This window comes from Haliotis asinina, chromosome 2 (assembly GCF_037392515.1).
Source record: "Haliotis asinina isolate JCU_RB_2024 chromosome 2, JCU_Hal_asi_v2, whole genome shotgun sequence".
In the NCBI taxonomy this organism is placed as follows: domain Eukaryota; kingdom Metazoa; phylum Mollusca; class Gastropoda; order Lepetellida; family Haliotidae; genus Haliotis; species Haliotis asinina.
In genome coordinates, this window is record NC_090281.1 from 62,921,782 (window position 1) to 62,940,211 (window position 18,430).

General features: G+C 38.2%; 1 protein-coding gene across 1 annotated transcript; it reads right to left on the reverse strand.

Annotated features, from left to right (window-relative positions):
* Nucleotides 1-16,869: 16,869 nt before the first annotated feature.
* On the reverse strand, nucleotides 16,870-18,111 carry LOC137271941 (uncharacterized). Its single transcript, XM_067804323.1, has one exon. The coding sequence runs from the start codon at nucleotides 18,109-18,111 to the stop codon at nucleotides 16,870-16,872; it is 1,242 nt and encodes a 413-aa protein (XP_067660424.1).
* Nucleotides 18,112-18,430: the final 319 nt, after the last annotated feature.

The window sequence follows — 18,430 nt, forward strand, 5'->3', positions numbered from 1 at the left end:
TGAATAATTAGTTTTTGTGAGGGCGACAATGCGACAAAGCGATGCGACAGAAACACATACGTTGATAACACACCCAGGTGAATAATTCCTCCATTAATGACCAACAGCCCGAATGTGGAGAATATAACACAAACTCAGGGTATGTGATTATAAGGGTAACGCTATTTTTCAGGGCATTATCATTTCCAGAAGCCCGAGGTCTTGGGTTCATTATGTCTTTATATCTGGTTCTAATTCGTCACATGTGCCTGTGCCATTATGCACTTTCCTGCCTGTGCCAACCATAACAATTGTACCATAAATGACAACATACAGCAATCAAAATATCGACTTGAAGTCTAACGTTGTTGATCACTGAAAACAATGTCGGTTGGTAGTATGGGCAAAGGTCAAGGTCGAATGTCGTCATTCTCAATAGTGACGTCATCTGTGTTATTCTATGACGTGTCCATATTTGTAAAATGTGTGTCAGTGACCTCCGTCGTTTGCTGTTGGCAGTAAATACTTCTAAACCGATGCTCCGATTAATAAAAATTCTATTCATTTTAGCTATAATATAAGGGTAACGCTATTTTCCAGGGCATTATCATTTGCAGAAGACCTCGGGCTTCTGCAAAAGTAAAGATAATGGCCACTGCTCCGTTGTTCAAAACAACCGTAGCTAAGATCAACCTTACGCACTAGGGTTAGAGTTAGGATCACCTTAAGAAAAAGATACGTCCGTTGCACAAAACAACCTTAGGGCTACCTTAACGTGGACTCCAACCTTAGCCGTAACCTTAACCCCCTGGATGCCGCAGGGACATATATGTCCTTCCTCTACATACCTCACTTGGAAGTCCAATAAAATTCTAAATATACCACGCATATATAAATACTTCACAGTTTTGAATTCTACGGAAAATTCCCGGTTTCTTGATACCATCCACTATCATCTCAGACCAAGCTAAAGTGCTTAAAATCGCCTTTCAAAATAGGCTTCATCGTAAATGTCGCCATTTTTCAAACTGTACAAAATCGAGATTCACAGCGTTATTTGCAGTATGTTTTGAAATGTGAAAATCGGATAATTACTGGGAGTAATGAATTTCAAAAATAGCATATTAATGATCACTGATATCAAGTTTTCATGTAACCAGGAATAATAATTCTGAAACGTCACCGATGTACCCAGAATCGGTTGGGATGTTTTCGAAAATACACTTACACGAACGCCGAAGTGCGCTTCCGCCATATTGGATAGTGTTTACAAAATCACGTTTCGAGAAGGCCGGTATTGAGAAGCCTATTACATCATGTATACTTCATAGTTAGCTACGACAAATGCATCATTGAACTCCCCATGCATCTTAGAATCAAATTACAAATGGTCTTTGTCACCAATACAAACTGTCTAGCCAAAACGAAACAATATATACTTTGTATGAAAACGAACGCTGTGCTCGAAACACAGCGCTTGACTGAAATGTAAACAAAGAAAAATTCCAATTTTACACTGCCTAGCATTTTCGGAAATTTTCCAACATCCAGCCCTCTAATCATTGCTTACAATGGCTCAATACGCTTAGTATATTCAGGGGAAGGGTATCGTGGCAAAAAATAGCAAATTGAAAATAGAAACAATGAAATAATTTGGTAATTCATAAGAAACATATCGGCATTTCTGGCTTCTTCCGTCATTTACAATGTCAACGATAAGAACATATAACAATACACAGATAGTCAGAATAATTCTGATTACAATGTCAACGATAAGAACATATAACAATACACAGATAGTCAGAATAATTCTGATTACTTACATCTCACATTTATGTACAAAAGATCCCTGAAACGAGGAAGACGTCCTCGCAAAATCTTGTGTACCCTTGTCAGCGAAGCCGCCATTTTGAAAGAAATCGGTCATCGGTAGTGATGTCACACGTCAACATTGTTGCACATATTAGGCAATTTCTTTGAGGTGAAGGTCGGTTGAACAAGAGTAAACACAATGCCCATACCATTCCGATTGCACGTTTAGTATTGTGATGCATATTTTGCGCATCGTTCAGATATTTCTTCATGAAATTGATTTCAGTATCTACATATATCTATGTTCAACACCATATCATGTGTGGATATAAGGTATCCGTTTTTATTCTTTGAAAGCTTTTGATTGTTTGAATAATATTTACATGAAAAATTGACTCAGTAAGTGTATTATACCACATTTTAAGCCTCTACACAAGTGTTGGAGGATCACACGTAGCCATTACTGTAACATGTGCTATAGTTCCCGTGATGTACAATATTCAATACGTTCGGACAAATATTGCAGTTTCATATGAACAGGTTAATAAACAGCGATTTACTTCCAACTTAGATGTAAAACGGATAATAGTAATGAAAATGATTTTTCATTAAATGTAGGGGCACACATACTACTATTTAAAGGAATTGTCGTGTTCATTGTATTGGTTTGTGTCGTTTTTATAGACAAAACTATAATGAATATTAATTGACCAGGTGCGAGTTTGTCAAAACGTTTCATGATTCATTATCATTTCGATAATAAAGTCAATTCAAATGCGATTAAAATATATCTGTTGGCAGAATGTCTAACTCAAACAATATTTATACGGAAATTGTTAAAAATATATAAATCAGGTCAAGTCTTAATTAGGACAAGCCTTACGTCCATTTTCTAATACTTCTTTACTGAAAAAGCGATCTCTTTGTACCTTTCATTGCATACTTATGAAGGGAATTGATTTCATAATCATGAGAAGAAAAGTCTTTTTCCTAAATGAATACTCAATGAATATTCAGGTGTTGTGAAATTTTCATTTACGCTAAATTGACGCTAGGCAGGTGCGCGTGTTGCTCACAATAAGATATGTAGTAAAACCGTGTAATTGTTGATATATTCAGGACACTATTTCAGTGATAAAACCATTCATTCTATATTTTGGCTAAAAAGTGTTGAATTCTGACACAGAAGCCGAGATGTTTTACACATTGAGTAGAAATTAGGTTAGATATATACTAATCAGCAACCAGAGTAGTCTTTTTCCAACGTCACAAAATGCACAAAACATGCTGTGACGTCAACTAAAGTGTCGCATTATTTTCAGTTATTTCATTACGTTTGAAAATGTGGCTGTTACTCCGTTAATAATGATGGGAAATTAATAAAAATACATATACACAAACAGGAGAATATGGGAATCTAAGAACTAAAATATGTATCGGATAGGGACATCCAAATCGCTATTGCTTGCTTTTTGATGTAGTACATTTGCATCTTTTCTTACAAATTGTGAAACTACCAAAAGGTATCCTCTCACACTGGGGAAATTTGTATTGGAATAGTTTGGTTCACTGTGAACAAAACATCACGAAAATATACTGTCCATATCCACAGCAAATTCTCTCCATGTGATCGGAGTTACATTGACCTAATGTAAACCATAGCTGAGTTATGCCCCCTTATCTTTATACGTGCATGACCTCTCTATCGACGTTTGACGTCATAGTAGAAAATCGATTTTTGACATTTATTGCGGGTCATTTTTTATTTTGTGAGCATGACGTTATGCATTAGCACATACATCCATTTCATATACACTCACGTCGTTCAGATATCAAGCTGTATTTTCTTCGCTCACACTTTCCGTAAAGATGCGAAATTAAAAAAATCGTAGCAGAGTGCTTTTATTGGTGCACGAAAAAAACCGGAGAAATTTACTGTTTTTCAACACACACAAAAGTTTTGGACAACTTTTAGCAGTGTCTATTTCTCACACCCCTGAGGTAGAAGCAATTATATTTATACCAACGGATAGGAAATTAAATATTCTACATGTCTGTGCAATTTCATAGCCGTACGCAGATCCAGTACCACGCGAGCGCAAATCTCGCACAACGTTCACTTTTCAAACCTTATGAAAATGTGCGCCTGAAAAAAAACTCGGCATCCAGGGGGTTAACCCCCTGGATGCCGATTTTTTTTTCATGCACACATTTTCATAAGGTTTGAAAAGTGAACGTTGAGCGAGAATTGCGCTAGCGTGGTCATGGATCTGTGTACGGCTATAAAATTACACAGAAATGTAGAATATTTAATTCCCCATCCATTAGTATAATAAATATAACTGCGACAACCTCAGGGATTTGAGAAATAAATAGTGCTAAATGTTGTCCAAAACATTTGTGTGCGTTAAAATTAGTAAATTTCTCCGTTTTCATCGTGTACCAATAAAAGCACTCTGCTACGATTTTTTAAATTTATCATCTTTACGAAAAGTGTGAGCGAAGAAAATACAGCCTAATGTCAGAACGACATAAGTGTATATGAAATGGATTTATGTGCTAATGCACAACGTTTTACGCTCAATATTAAAAATGGCCCGCAATAAATGTCAAAAATGGATTCTCTTCTATGACGTCAAACATCGACAGGGAGATGATGCACGCATACAGATAAGGGGGCATAACTCTGCTATGCTTTACATCAGGACAGAATTTGCACATGGAGAGAATTTGCTGTGAATACAGACAGTATATTTTCGTTATGTTTTGTACATAGTGAACAAAACTATTCCAATACAAAGTTCGCCAATGTGAGCGGATACCTTTTGGTAGTTTCACAGTTTATTAAGAAACATACCAATGTACTACATGAGAAAGCGATTTGGATGGCAATATCCGATACATAATTTAGTTCTTAGATTCCCGAATTCTCCTGTTTGTGTAGATGTATTTTGATTAATTTTGCATCACTATTAACGGAGTAACAGACACATCTTCAAATGTAATGACATTATATAATAACATAACTGAAAACGATGCAACATTTTAGTTGACATCATGGCATGTTTTGTACATTTCGTGACGTTGGACAAAGACGACACTGCTTTGCTGATTAGTGTATATCTCACCTAATTTCCTTTGAATACGTCAAAGGTCTCAGCTTCTATGCCAGAAATCAACACACTTTAGACAAAACGAAATAGTGTCCTGAATATATCAACAATTAGACGGTTTTACTACGTATCTTATTGTGAGCAACACGCGCAGATGCCTGGCATCAATTTAGCGTAAATGAATGTTCATTTAGGATATAAACATTTATGATTATGTTATTTCTCTTCATAAGTATGAAATGAAAGGTAAAAAGAGAGAACTATTAGATTATAGACGTAAGGTTTGTCCAAATTAAGACATGACCTGTTATATATTCTTAAGCAGATTTCGTATAAATATTGATATCCTAGCTGCTATCAAAATATGTTTCAAAACGTTTTTGACAAACTCGCACCTGGTCAAAATACGCAAAATACACATCACAATACTGAAAGTGCAATCGGAATGATATGGACATTATGTTTACTCTTATTCAACCGACCTTCACCTCAAAGAAATTGCCTATGACCGATTTTGATTTTGCGTCAGTCATGGCGTCACGCTGCGCGGAAACTTTGACAGTTGATTATGAATCATTAAATGATTGCATTGTATATATTTTAACTTGCTATTTCTTGATGCGATACTCTTCAACTCAATATTCTAAGCGTACTGTGCCATTGTAAGCAATGATTACACGGCTGGATGCTGGAACTTTTCAGACAATGCCACGTACATTCTCTCCCCACAGAGGGTACTTGTCATATCTTCCTACGTAGGAAGATACGACAAGTAACCTCTGTAGGAAGAGAATGTGCCACGTAGTGTAAAATCGGCTGTTTCTTTGTTTACATTTGAAACGCACAGTCTTTCGAGCACAGCGTTCGTTCTCATGTCCAATATCTTTCGTTTCGTTTTATCTAGACAGTTGATGTTGGTGACAAAGACCATTTGTAATTTGATTCTATGATGTGTGGAGAATTCAATGATGCATTTGTCGCAGCAGGCTAGGAAGACTTTTAGTACACGTGATGTAATAGGCGTCTCAGTATCGGCCTTGTCGCAAATATGGCACTCTCATCTTCAGTGTTTGGTGTTTTTTATCAAAAGTCTTTGTCATGTCTACCCATGTCTGGAAATAAAGTTCCGAACATTTCTGGGCCCAGTTGCACAAAGCGATCTTAGCGCTACGACTTAAGCTTATGTTGGAGAATGCGAGTTACAATCATGGTAGCACTAAGATCGTTATGTGCAAGTGGGCTATGTCTTTCACGTGAATGGTAGAATAAGATTTACAAGTAAAATATATTGTACTCTAGGGGTAAGTAAGGGCCAAGAAGTAGCCGAGTCCAGAGGCGTCGTGTGGTAAATAATATAGATGTTGTAAACCCATGCCATACCTTGTTATGTTCACTACATTACATGAAAAGTCACTGGTCCGATTTGGATTTGAAATACCTAGGAGCTCCATCATTATTTGTGCTGTATTTTGAAAGACTTAGATTGTTGAACGACTCTTCCCTGACTCAGTTCAGACAATTCAGACTGCATTTTCTTGGGTGCCCAAGGGGAGGTTACTCTTGAATCCCATCTCGCATTTCGTCTAAAGTATGAAATTAATGTAAAACACACTGATGCAGTCCTGATTTAGTCTTCAGACTGATAAGAGTTATGAAGTGTTTGTGTATATCATTCTTCAGAACAGTGGTATCCTCTTTCAACCTTTAGCGTTTAGTGTATTTTATCTTCTTCCAGCTCGGATTCTTCAAAAATAACAATTCAATGAAAACACTTAGTTCAAGGAACATATTTTATTTTATCAAATAAAACCTAACAAACAAACAAACAAACAACATCGAACAGAGAAACCACCAGAATGAACGTCGTGCTCTAAAGACGACACTAAGGATAGTCCTTACAGTTGGTGGTTTGACATCAGGACGCATTTACATGACAAACCACCTCAACTCTCGTGCTGAAAACGCCATACACCAGTGACTGTTTATAATAGCAGTTGGCAAAGATGGTCTCCTTGCATGCTGCCTTCTTTCTGTCTGTCTTCATCACTGTGTGTATAGAGGATAACCGCATACCAAAAGGCCCACACTGGTTTTATTGCCTATACTCATTTACCTCGAGTACGAGTACAACAGTGAAGTGTCATCAGCTGGGTCCCATTCACTCTCCTACCCAGAGTTCCATGCGGCGAGCCAGCATAGTATCTCTGCCACTGGCCAGAAAGATGTGACGATTCCTCACATCTTACACGGTTCAGTCAAAATAATGTACAGATTTCATAACTGTTTTATTTTTGATGAGTCTGCACATCAAATTAACATCTTTGTTAAAATGGTTCAGTTTCACGGAGAAATTATCCTAAACTTGTAACACTATTTCGACTTGCGTAGTGTTGTACGGCTCCACATGCTGTCATCGAAGCCTAATGGATAGCAAACAATGCAGCCGTTTTGAAATATAAATACGTATTGTCATAAACCTTAAAGACGCAGTTGTACCAAAATATTTACGTAACAGTGTAAACATTATGAAAATCTCGTCTAAGTCATCACTGCGCCGGAGTGTGGGTCCCATTCAGATGGTTCCCATGGTAGCATCTGGAACTACTCATTTACGTCATAATCTGATCTGAAAGACGTCACACATCAATACAATGGGAGATCTTTTTGTTGCGAGGGGCGATAACAGTCCTTTTGAAATGATATAAGCGACGGTCCAACTTCTTGCTTCCGGTCTGGTTCCGTACTCGAAGTGCGTTGCGACAACTTGTTACATGTAAAGACAGAACCCAACAAACGCGTTTTTCTCCTTCATTGAAAAAAACGATCTGTTACGACGAAAAGCCATTAACTGACCCATGTTTCGCTTTGATTTTTAGTTTAGAAAGGCATCGTTTGTTTAATTTCCATGTACAGTACAAACTGACACGATACAGATAAAGACGGAAAACACAATGAAAAATCGGTATATCGTCACGGCATTTCCTACGACAGAACAGGAGGCAGTGCAAGTCTTGCGCGTCGTAGCATCAGTGACAATTCTTTTCATATGTTATCAACCCCTTTGTTATTTCCATCGGTAATTCATTAACGACTGCCGCATTAAAATTCTACAAATAGTTCCCATACTACTACCAATCTGTAAGAATGAAGATTTTTATGGATATCAACTTCTTTATGTGAGAGCACAACGTTTCGGAGTTAATGCTTACTCCTTCATCAGGTGAGGGATACAGAGGTGTATGTATATGTACAGGTAAAACAATAACAAAGTAACAAGTGGAATGAGTTAACGAAGGCTGGAAGCCAGTATAAACAAGCACTGATAGGAAGCCGAGAGTTATGATAACAATGATGGAAGCCAATGGTAATGCATTACAGTTGATTGGATATGTTTACATAACACAGATACGGGGTAAGGACGATGTACATGATTGGGGATAAGGATGGAAGCCAATGGTGATACATTACGCATGATAGGATGATGTACATAACACACGATAGGGGGTGAGCATGTTTACATGAGGGTTGATGATGTACAAACACAAGTAGGTAAGGATGTACTCGGGTAGACTGGTTATACATGATTTACATAGATAGAATGTACACAGATAGATGATCTCATCTATTTGTGTACATTCTATCTATGTAATTCATGTATAGCCAATCTACCCGAGTCCAGGTGGAAGGGTTTAGAGTGACACAACACCAAATCTCATCTATCTGTGTACATTCTATCTATGTAATTCATGTATAGCCAGTCTACCCGAGTACATCCTTACCTACTTGTGTTTGTACATCATCAACCCTCATGTAAACATGCTCACCCCCTATCGTGTGTTATGTACATCATCCTATCATGCGTAATGTATCACCATTGGCTTCCATCCTTATCCCCAATCATGTACATCGTCCTTACCCCGTATCTGTGTTATGTAAACATATCCAATCAACTGTAATGCATTACCATTGGCTTCCATCATTGTTATCATAACTCTCGGCTTCCTATCAGTGCTTGTTTATACTGGCTTCCAGCCTTCGTTAACTCATTCCACTTGTTACTTTGTTATTGTTTTACCTGTACATATAACTACACCTCTGTATCCCTTTCTCAATCACCTGATGAAGGAGTAAGCATTAACTCCGAAACGTTGTGCTCTCACATAAAGAAGTTGATATCCATAAAAATCTTCATTCTTATGTATTTTCACTTCTAAATGACATTCAAAGAATTGATACTACCAATCTGAATGTAAACAATCTGAGATACTCGGAGATACACCTCCAACCAACGACTATCCCCTTGAACGTCTCACCGCCAATTTGTGATTATTACACATCCCTGACAATTGAAGAAATTCCGTATAGAATGTAACAGTTAGTCAGATATACTAGTATATTAAATACATTTTAAGAAGGTGTTCCTCACTCATCTGAATCAATTTTGGTTTTAATTCAGACACTACTGTATATTTTTATGTATACTGATAAAAGTGCTAAAAGCCTATTATCCAATCAGTTGTTCAGTTGCATCAGAGTCATTATAGTTGGCAAAAAAATATTTACACCTTGTAAAATAAGTCCATCAGTCATTGTTGTGAGTCATTTTACACATGTGAATTATTGATTTCTTACCCAAAAAAATAACACAACTTGAAGTTCTTAATATAAATAGTCATATGCAGAGATTTGTCTCAACAAACAACTGACCTCCAAAGAGAATGTGCATGATGTAGAATTACACATGTGTTTCTTGTTTTGATAACGATATATTGACAAATATTTCGCATGACAGACCATATATTATCTAACTTTAACTTTGTTTGATGATTGTCGTTCAACAGTTATTAAAAAAACAACTTTAGGTTTTGTAGGTGTGTTAGGTATTAACAAAGGTAATGTGTCTAAAGTCAAATGTTTTTGCTGACATAATTCGAATTTACCCCATATCATTCTTTGACGATATGTTTATGCATTAAGTTTTACAAATTTAACAGATAATATGTACAATGGCTGAATAAAGTCGTGCATCTGTAATTTATTATAAACGTACATATGCATCATCATAAGAAAGATAGAAATACTAAATTGTACAATGCAGCTACAATTTAAAATGGGGGGAAAATCTGAATTTTTTTACATATTTATGTTAAAATTTTAAAAAAATCAATTATTTATTTCATCAAAACATGAAGAGCTAGCTCTAATAAATACAATATCAGCTTTTTCCTGACTATTATAATAATCTGATTATTGTGAAGGCAAGCTGTATGTAGACACAACAGTAAGATGTAAACCTTGGTTGCTTCAACACTTAACAGTGCCATTTATTATACTAGAGATTGAAATTTATAATCAGTATGATTACACATATTTTTCTTTTTAGTTATGCAATAAAAGACTTTGGAAAGTGCCCTTGAATATGTACTTATCCTAGTAGTACTAATTCTTCTGTGTCTGAAATGTTATATTTAATAAATGAAGATTTTAATATTATTCCCTTTTATTAAAATTAAGAAAAGAATACAAAACATTTTAATCTATGCCCAAAATTCAGCATAATTAAAATGCTGTAGAAATTTGCAGTGTTTATGCATTACTTATCCATTTTGGGATTTTACATTTCATGCATCACAAACAGTTACAGACATAAAAAAGTAGATTTTAGCATGCATATCGTATTTTAAAATTGCATGGCTACATGTAGGTGACGATTGACATAATTGGTCTGTTACTGTTATGTTACAATTATGCGACTGTTGTTTCTGACTTCTCTCTCTACCTGCTAAACATCTGTGTTGTCAAAAATCTCAATCCCATCTTGTATAACCCTAAGAAATTTACGTAACATGACTTTCAGTGTTTCTCATTTCGCGCACCCCATCAGCTCCTCGCCGCAGTGAGTTACATGAATGCAGCCACATCGACCGTAATACTAAAGCGATTTGAGGACATATACAATGAAAATACACCGCAGTCTAAAATGTGTGGTACTGAGACATCTAGTGCAAAACTTTAATTACCGATTGCGAAACGTTAACAAACCGACAAAACATGACGATCAGCTAATTCCACCGTCTAGCTTCGAACTGCTATTTCTCCATACATTCTAGAAATATAAGCAGTCATGACTATGCCATGTGTTTCATAGAAAACGGGAATAAATATTTCAGGACATGGTACTTGCTAGATCATCTTAAAAGGATATACAGTTCACGCAACAGCGTGAACGTTCTCGGTGAAGGTGAAGGCTATACTGGTTAACTGTCTTAAGTGTAGTAGTAACACGTTTGGCTCACATACGACATGCGCTGTTAGTTTAAGGTTGGACCGTAAGGATCAGCGCACCTGGCAGATTAGTGAAGGGAAGATAATTTCAAAAAGATCGCACATTGTGAGCGATATTTGTACGTGTCAATACGCAGCGAACAGACTGGATTATTTAGAGACCGCTACCATATAGCAGGGGAATTCCGGCGTAAAACTCAACTCACTCACTCACTCACTCACTCTCTGGCCATGTGACCTTTCCAAGGACACGAGACTTATTTAGTGTTCTAATGTCGGTTGCACACAGTCTACCCCGACTCTGGAGGGTGATGGCCTTTCAGATTTAAGAATCTGGTGTAGCCTTGGCTTGACCTGTTTCTGATGGATATGCAGCTGGCGCTTGTCTTGGAGGGGAAGATTGTGAAGGGTATGTCGTCCCTCCAGGTTGAGTGTAGTGTGTACCTGTAGCAGGCTGAGGGGTGTAGACGAATCCTGCATTGTATGCACCAGGGGTAGTGTTTGTACCTAGGTAGAAACAGACACGATCAGCTGAATATGTAGTGCAGTATTCCCACCAGTTGGTTAGCATACTGCAGTATTCCTATCAGTTGGTTAGCATACTGTAGTATTCCTATCAGTTGGTTAGCATACTGTAGTATTCCTATCAGTTGGTTAGCATACTGTAGTATTCCTACCAGCTGGTTAACATACGACATGTCTGTGCCCGACTGGTACTGCTCTGGTAACTGATTGTCTACAAAGGTTGTTTTGCACAGCTCAACATACGTTTGTTAAAACACATGCCTTGACTTTTACGATCAGATACACATTTCTGTTATCACTATCAACATATTTCCATCTACGTTCTTCTTACTTTCATACAAATACATGTTTTATCGTTCATAATTACACTAGCAATGGTACTGAGACATATAACCAGGACAAATCGCTAAATCAGGCCTGCAGTCTCAGCACTGTAGCAAACTTGATGATGGCAATTCTGAAAGAAAACTTCAGAGCTGTGGACGAGGATGTCAGTAAGTGTAGGTATTACGATGTGTTACAGAGTGAGTGAGTTGAGTTTTACGCCGCACTCAGCAATATTCCAGCTATATGACGGCGGTCTGTGAATAATCTGGACCAGACAGTACAGTGATCAGCAGCATGAGCATCGATCTGCGCAGTTGGGAACCAATGTCATGTGTCAACCAAGTCAGCGAGCCTGAGCAGCCGATCCCGTTAGTCGCCTTTTATGGCAAGCATGCGTTGCTGAAGGCCTATTCTACCCCGGGACCTTCACGGGTCGCATAGCAAAGTGCTTACCATTACTTCATGCATAAATCACTGTTATAGTCCATGATCGCAAACAGATAATGGTGCGCCTTGGAGGGTAGGGGTGGGGGTGTCAAAGCCTCACTTGTATTGAAATATTGTTCTAGTGAGTGAGTGAGTGAGTGAGTTAATATTTAACGTCACATCGGCAATATTGCAGCCATATTGTGACGTGAACATGTTACATATTGAAATGAAGAGGAGCATATAGTAAAAACCTGTCAACGAAGGACAGTAAAATGACTAGATTATCACATTGAGAATATAAAACTAGCGTCGAAATCTAAAAAATAGTAGAACAATACAAAACAATTTGGACACAATGTAAAATTGGGCTATAGATTGCCAACAACTGAAGGTAGATCACCATACTAGGGACCATGGGGACTTACAGTACCTCAGCTTCCTGCATGGACCCTAGCTGGATTTACACCATCCCTTCAGCCATTAGCAATTTGGACAATGCTAGCCATACATTAAAATAACAAATATACTACGATTAAAAACTGTTGGTAAATTTAAATTGACAATGAAAGTATCGGGACTTACGTACCTTCTCCGGGGGACAATAATTTTACACTGCTTCAACCCCCTTTGAGGGTACAGCCACAAACAATCAAAGTTACTAACATAAACTACCAAGCATTAAAATACAACTATATACAGAACATATTAATCAAAATTCAACAAGAAAATCTATTTCTTTTAAAAAACCAATGATTAAAGGATAATTAACTGTGCTAAAAAGATCATGAAGTGTGTTCACATTGAAATATTTATCCCTTGTGATGGATAGTTCAACACAGTCAAGCAGGATATGCTTGACTGTAACTCTCTCATCACAAGGGATACAAAACGGAGGATCTTCACCTTTCAACAGGTACGCATGGGTATACCTTGAGTGGCCAATACGACATCGTCGCATGATGACCTCTTCAAATCTCGACTGACAACCCAAGTGGGTATATTCAATATACGGTTTTATGGCGTGTAATTTATTTCTTCCCACTTGGGTGTCCCACTTTTTCTGCATCAGATCACGGATGTAAGTTCTAATGCAAGCTTTGAAATCAGAGTAAGGGATAAGAAGTGGTGTAATAGATTTGTTGAGTGCTGCCTTGGCAGCAAGATCGGCCATTGTATTTCCAGAAATGCCCACGTGGCTGGGCAACCAACAAAAGACGATGTCGCATTGGCCAGTAGCAAGATCATTATACAATTCAATAATCTCAATTAAAAGTGGATGTTTACAAGACACATTTTTTATAGCCTGAAGGCAAGAAAGAGAATCATAATAGATTACACACTGTTTATGTTTAGGATGTCGTTGAATATGCTTAAGTGCCGTTAATATCGCGTTTGCTTCTGCAGTAAAAATAGAGCTTTTATCTGGTATTCTAGAAGATATTGTCCTGGATCCAATGACAGTGGCACAAGCCACTGTGCCACCGTCCTTGGATCCATCTGTAAATATGAATTTGTAATTGGTATATTTGTTTTTAAGTTGATAATATTCTTGTTTATATTGTAAGCCATTGGTTTCTGATTTTTTAAATGAGGTCAATGTTAGGTCGACTTGTGCACGTGGTTTCACCAACTGCCATGGAGGAGAAGAAAGAAGTCTGGAAGGAGCTATATTGTCCAGCTCAATACCAGCAGCAGTAACAAATGGCTTAATTCTGAGCCCAAGAGGCGGGACAAGAGAAGACTTTCTGTTATACAGATCCTCATAAAGAGGGTTAAAGACACAGTTAAATGCAGGATTTGACTCAGTAGAACATAATTTGGTAATATATTTTAAGAGAGCTTTATACGGCGGTGGTTAAGAGACGGTTCATCGGCCTCAACGTACAGACTGTCAACAGGAGAAGTTCGAAAAGACCCAAGACAAAGTCTAAGGCCCTGGTGGTGGACGGAATCAAGTAATTTTAGGTTGCTCTGACAGGCTCCACCATAGGCGATGGAGCCATAATCAAGTTTCGATCGTACCAACGATCTATATAAGTGAAGGAGGGTAGTTTGATCCCCTCCCCATTTTGAATTAGAAACAACCTTTAATAAATCTAGTGCCTTCAGGCATTTTGCTTTTAGATATTTAATATGAGGCAAAAACGTCAAATGTGAATCGAAAATGAGACCTAAGAACTTAGCTTCCTTGACAACTTTGATGGGGGTGCCACTTAAAAACAGTTCTGGATCTTTATGGGGTTTGTATTGACGGCAAAAGTGTATACAATTGGTTTTTGATTTAGAAAATTTAAAGCCGTTTTCAAGACACCACTTATCTATTTTATTTAAACACATCTGCAGTTGCCGCTCAATAGTATGCATATTTTTTCCGCGACAAGAAATATTAAAATCATCCACGAAGAGTGATCCATCCATTGAATCATTTAAAACCTTGGATAAACTATTGATCTTTATACTAAACAATGTGACAGACAAAATACTACCTTGCGGGACACCCTGATCCTGACTGTAATAATCAGACAGGGTAGAGCCCACGCGGACTTGAAATTGCCTGTCATTTAAAAAGTTGGAGATAAATTGAGGCAAACGGCCTCTTAAACCAAAATCGTGTAAATCCTTGAGAATGCCATGCTTCCAAGTTGTATCGTAGGCTTTTTCGAGATCAAAGAATATCGATACTGCATGTTGTTTATTTATGAGAGCATTCTTAACAAAGGATTCAAATCGTACCAAATGATCAATGGTACTACGATGTTTCCTAAAGCCACATTGAATATCTGTGATAAGTTGATTGGTTTCAAGATACCAAGTTAATCGATTATTTACCATTCGCTCCATGGTTTTACACACACAACTCGTTAAAGAGATTGGTCTGTAATTAGATGGATCAGTATGATCTCGGCCAGGTTTTGGAATCGGGACGACAATGGCATTACGCCAGGAAGATGGGAAATTCCCTGAAGTCCATATTGAATCAAAAATATTTAAAAGTGTTTCCAAACATGATTCCGGTAAATGTTTCAAGAGTTGATAGTGTATGTTATCGGCTCCTGCTGCTGTATCATGAGCTTGCTCAAGGGCAGTGTGGAGCTCATGTAATGAGAATAATTCATTATAGTCCTCACCATTCTCTGAGGTAAAATTTATTTCCCTCTTCTCCTGTTGTTTCAGATATTTTTGGAATTCCGGTACGTAATTAGACGAGGAAGAATGTTTGGAGAGAGTGTCACCAAGCTTGTTGGCAATGTCCTGTTTATCAGTTAAGTAACTGTCACCATCCCGCAGATGATGGACAGTAGATTTGGAACCTTTGCCTTTTATTCGTTGAATCATGTTCCACACCTTTGAAATAGGTGTACGTGAATTAATGTTAGAAATATAGTTCCTCCAAGACTGACGCTTATTTAGTTTAAACGTGCGTCGAGCCTTGGCATTTACAATTTTTACTTTATCTAAATTATGAACTGTAAGATGGCGGAGAAAATACTTTTCTGCTTTCTTCCGACTCTTCCTGGCCTGTTTACAGTCATTAGTAAACCATGGTTTACGAATATGTGGAATTACAGAGGATTGGGGTATCGTTTGGTCAGCAATGGCATTGATTATATCGGAAAACAATTGTATAGGATCTTCGCTATTCACAAATGCGTCATGTTTTAAGTTTTCAATACACATGGCCTCAAATGATAACCAGTCAGCCCTGGCAAAGTGTCTTCTTGACGAAGGTGGATCATCACGAGGGTTAATTGTTTTAAGAATGGTGGGGAAGTGGTCACTCCCACAGAGGTCATCATGAACCATCCATTCAAATTCATTATATAAGTTGGAATCAGAGAATGACAGATCCAGGGAAGAATATGCTCCGTAGCTGGATGTAAATAAGTGGCTGAATCATCGTTAAATATACACAGGTTATTATCTGAAATAAAGTCTTCAAGAATTTTACCTTTGCTATTAGTATGGACACTTCCCCATAGCGGGTTGTGTCCGTTAAGATCACCCATGATGAGACATGGCTTCGGAAGCTGATCGTACAGATTTTGAAGATCTCTTAGTTGAATATTGGAAGAGGGAGGAATATACAAGCTGCACAGTGTCAGAGCAATGTGCAGTGTCAGACGAATAGCAACAGCTTGAAGATCCGTGTTTAGGGTAACGGGGCTGTGAATGACACTCTGATGTACCAAAATAGAAGCACCTCCAGTAGCTTTAGTGCCAGGAGGAGAGAAGGAATGGTAATCACTAAATCGTCTTAAGGTGAAGGTATCAGTATTTTTAAGATATGTCTCTTGAAGACATAATGCTGACGGTTTAAGATCTTGAATGAGTAATTGTATTTCGTTGAAGTTACTCTTTAATCCTCTGCAATTCCATTGAATTATATCAGACAAGTGAGTCATGGTGGCTCAATTGGAGATCTCGCTCGTGAATGGGAGGAAGAGCTATTCCTCCGCTTGCCCTCTGTTTGTGAGGACAATGTGACCTCCATGTCCAGAGGTCCAAAGGGGTTCTCCAGAGGAAGCTCTGAAGGTAAAGGGACGGAAGGCGTTTCTTTTCTGTTTAATTTTTTTCCTTTCGTTTTTGATGAATTAACCGAAGCTTGCTGTTTGTTGACAGTTTTAGACTGTGTCTCAGGCTGTTTCTCAGTCTGAGAATCAGACGTAGTCTGAACGACTGGGCTAGAAGGTTTCACTACTGAGACTGAAACATGAGGTTGCCCAGACTTGACCCACGTCAAATCTGTCTGACAGGCAACAGAGGACGTTGACAAAGAGCGAGTGACAGCTGCAGAATAAGAAACATTTAACGTGCTTGAGGTGTGAGTTTGGAAAAGTTTCTTTGCTTCCAGGTAAGAAACGTTTTTTTCACATTTCAGTCTCATTATAGAATTTTCCTTCTGCCACACAGGACAGGATTTTGATGAAGCGCCATGTGGACCATGGCAGTTCGCACATTTCAACTCCTTGTCACAATCTCTGTTGTCGTGGCTCTCACTACAACGATGACATATCACAGAACCACGACAAGAGTTTGATCCATGACCGAACTTTTGGCACTTATAGCACCGGAGTGGACTGGGGACATATACGTCCACTGCGATATTTAAGTATCCTGCTTTAATGGATTGAGGTATGGATGAGCGAGAAAATGTCAAGAGATATGTGTTAGTTTTTACGATGATGCCTTCTTTCTTGACGGTGAAACGTTTTATACCTGTCACACCTTGATCTACGAGCTCTGCTGCAATGTCCTCTTCTGACATGTCCGACAGACAACGCGACCTGTCACGGATGACGCCTTGATAAGAATTCAAAGTTCTGTGTGCGGACACAGTCACCTCAATATTGGCAAATGTTTTGACAGATAACAAATTAATAGATTGCTGTCTCCGAGCACATTCAACCAGAAGTGAACCACTGCGGAGACGGGTGACATTCTTAACTTCACCACAGATCCCGGATACGGCCTTAGAAACGGCGAAAGGGTTTAATTTTATCGGGAGAAAGTCAACAGCCTCAACTACAAGGAAACGAGGCCAGGCGTCATCATTTGGAGTAATAGTTTTTGAAGATTCGTCAACTGTGTCATAACGCCTCTTCTTTTCATTTCTAGATGAACCAGATAGTTGTTGTGACATGGTAAAAGGAAAAGTATTCAGCACCCGTGCTCCCCACCCACCACGGAGTGTCTACAAGGACGATGTCCATATGCACCGGATCTCCAAGATGCTGACACCAGGGATACACGGGTGTTATACTCCAGAGAATATGACATGAATAGCTGTATTCATCTACCAATTTAATGTCAGACTGGTTCGTCCCTAGACAAGAAATCGGAGACATGCATTATTCAGAGGTCAGCATCTCCAAATTGGCCCATGAGCCACCGCCTTCTGGCGTAAGACTCGAGGCAAATTGATATATAAATACTCTGTACATTGAAAATCAGAAAGTCCA

What these genes read in the sequence shown, in the direction of transcription:
- LOC137271941 (XM_067804323.1), bottom strand. Translation starts at nt 18,111, where the DNA reads ATGTCACAACAACTATCTGGTTCATCTAGAAATGAAAAGAAGAGGCGT.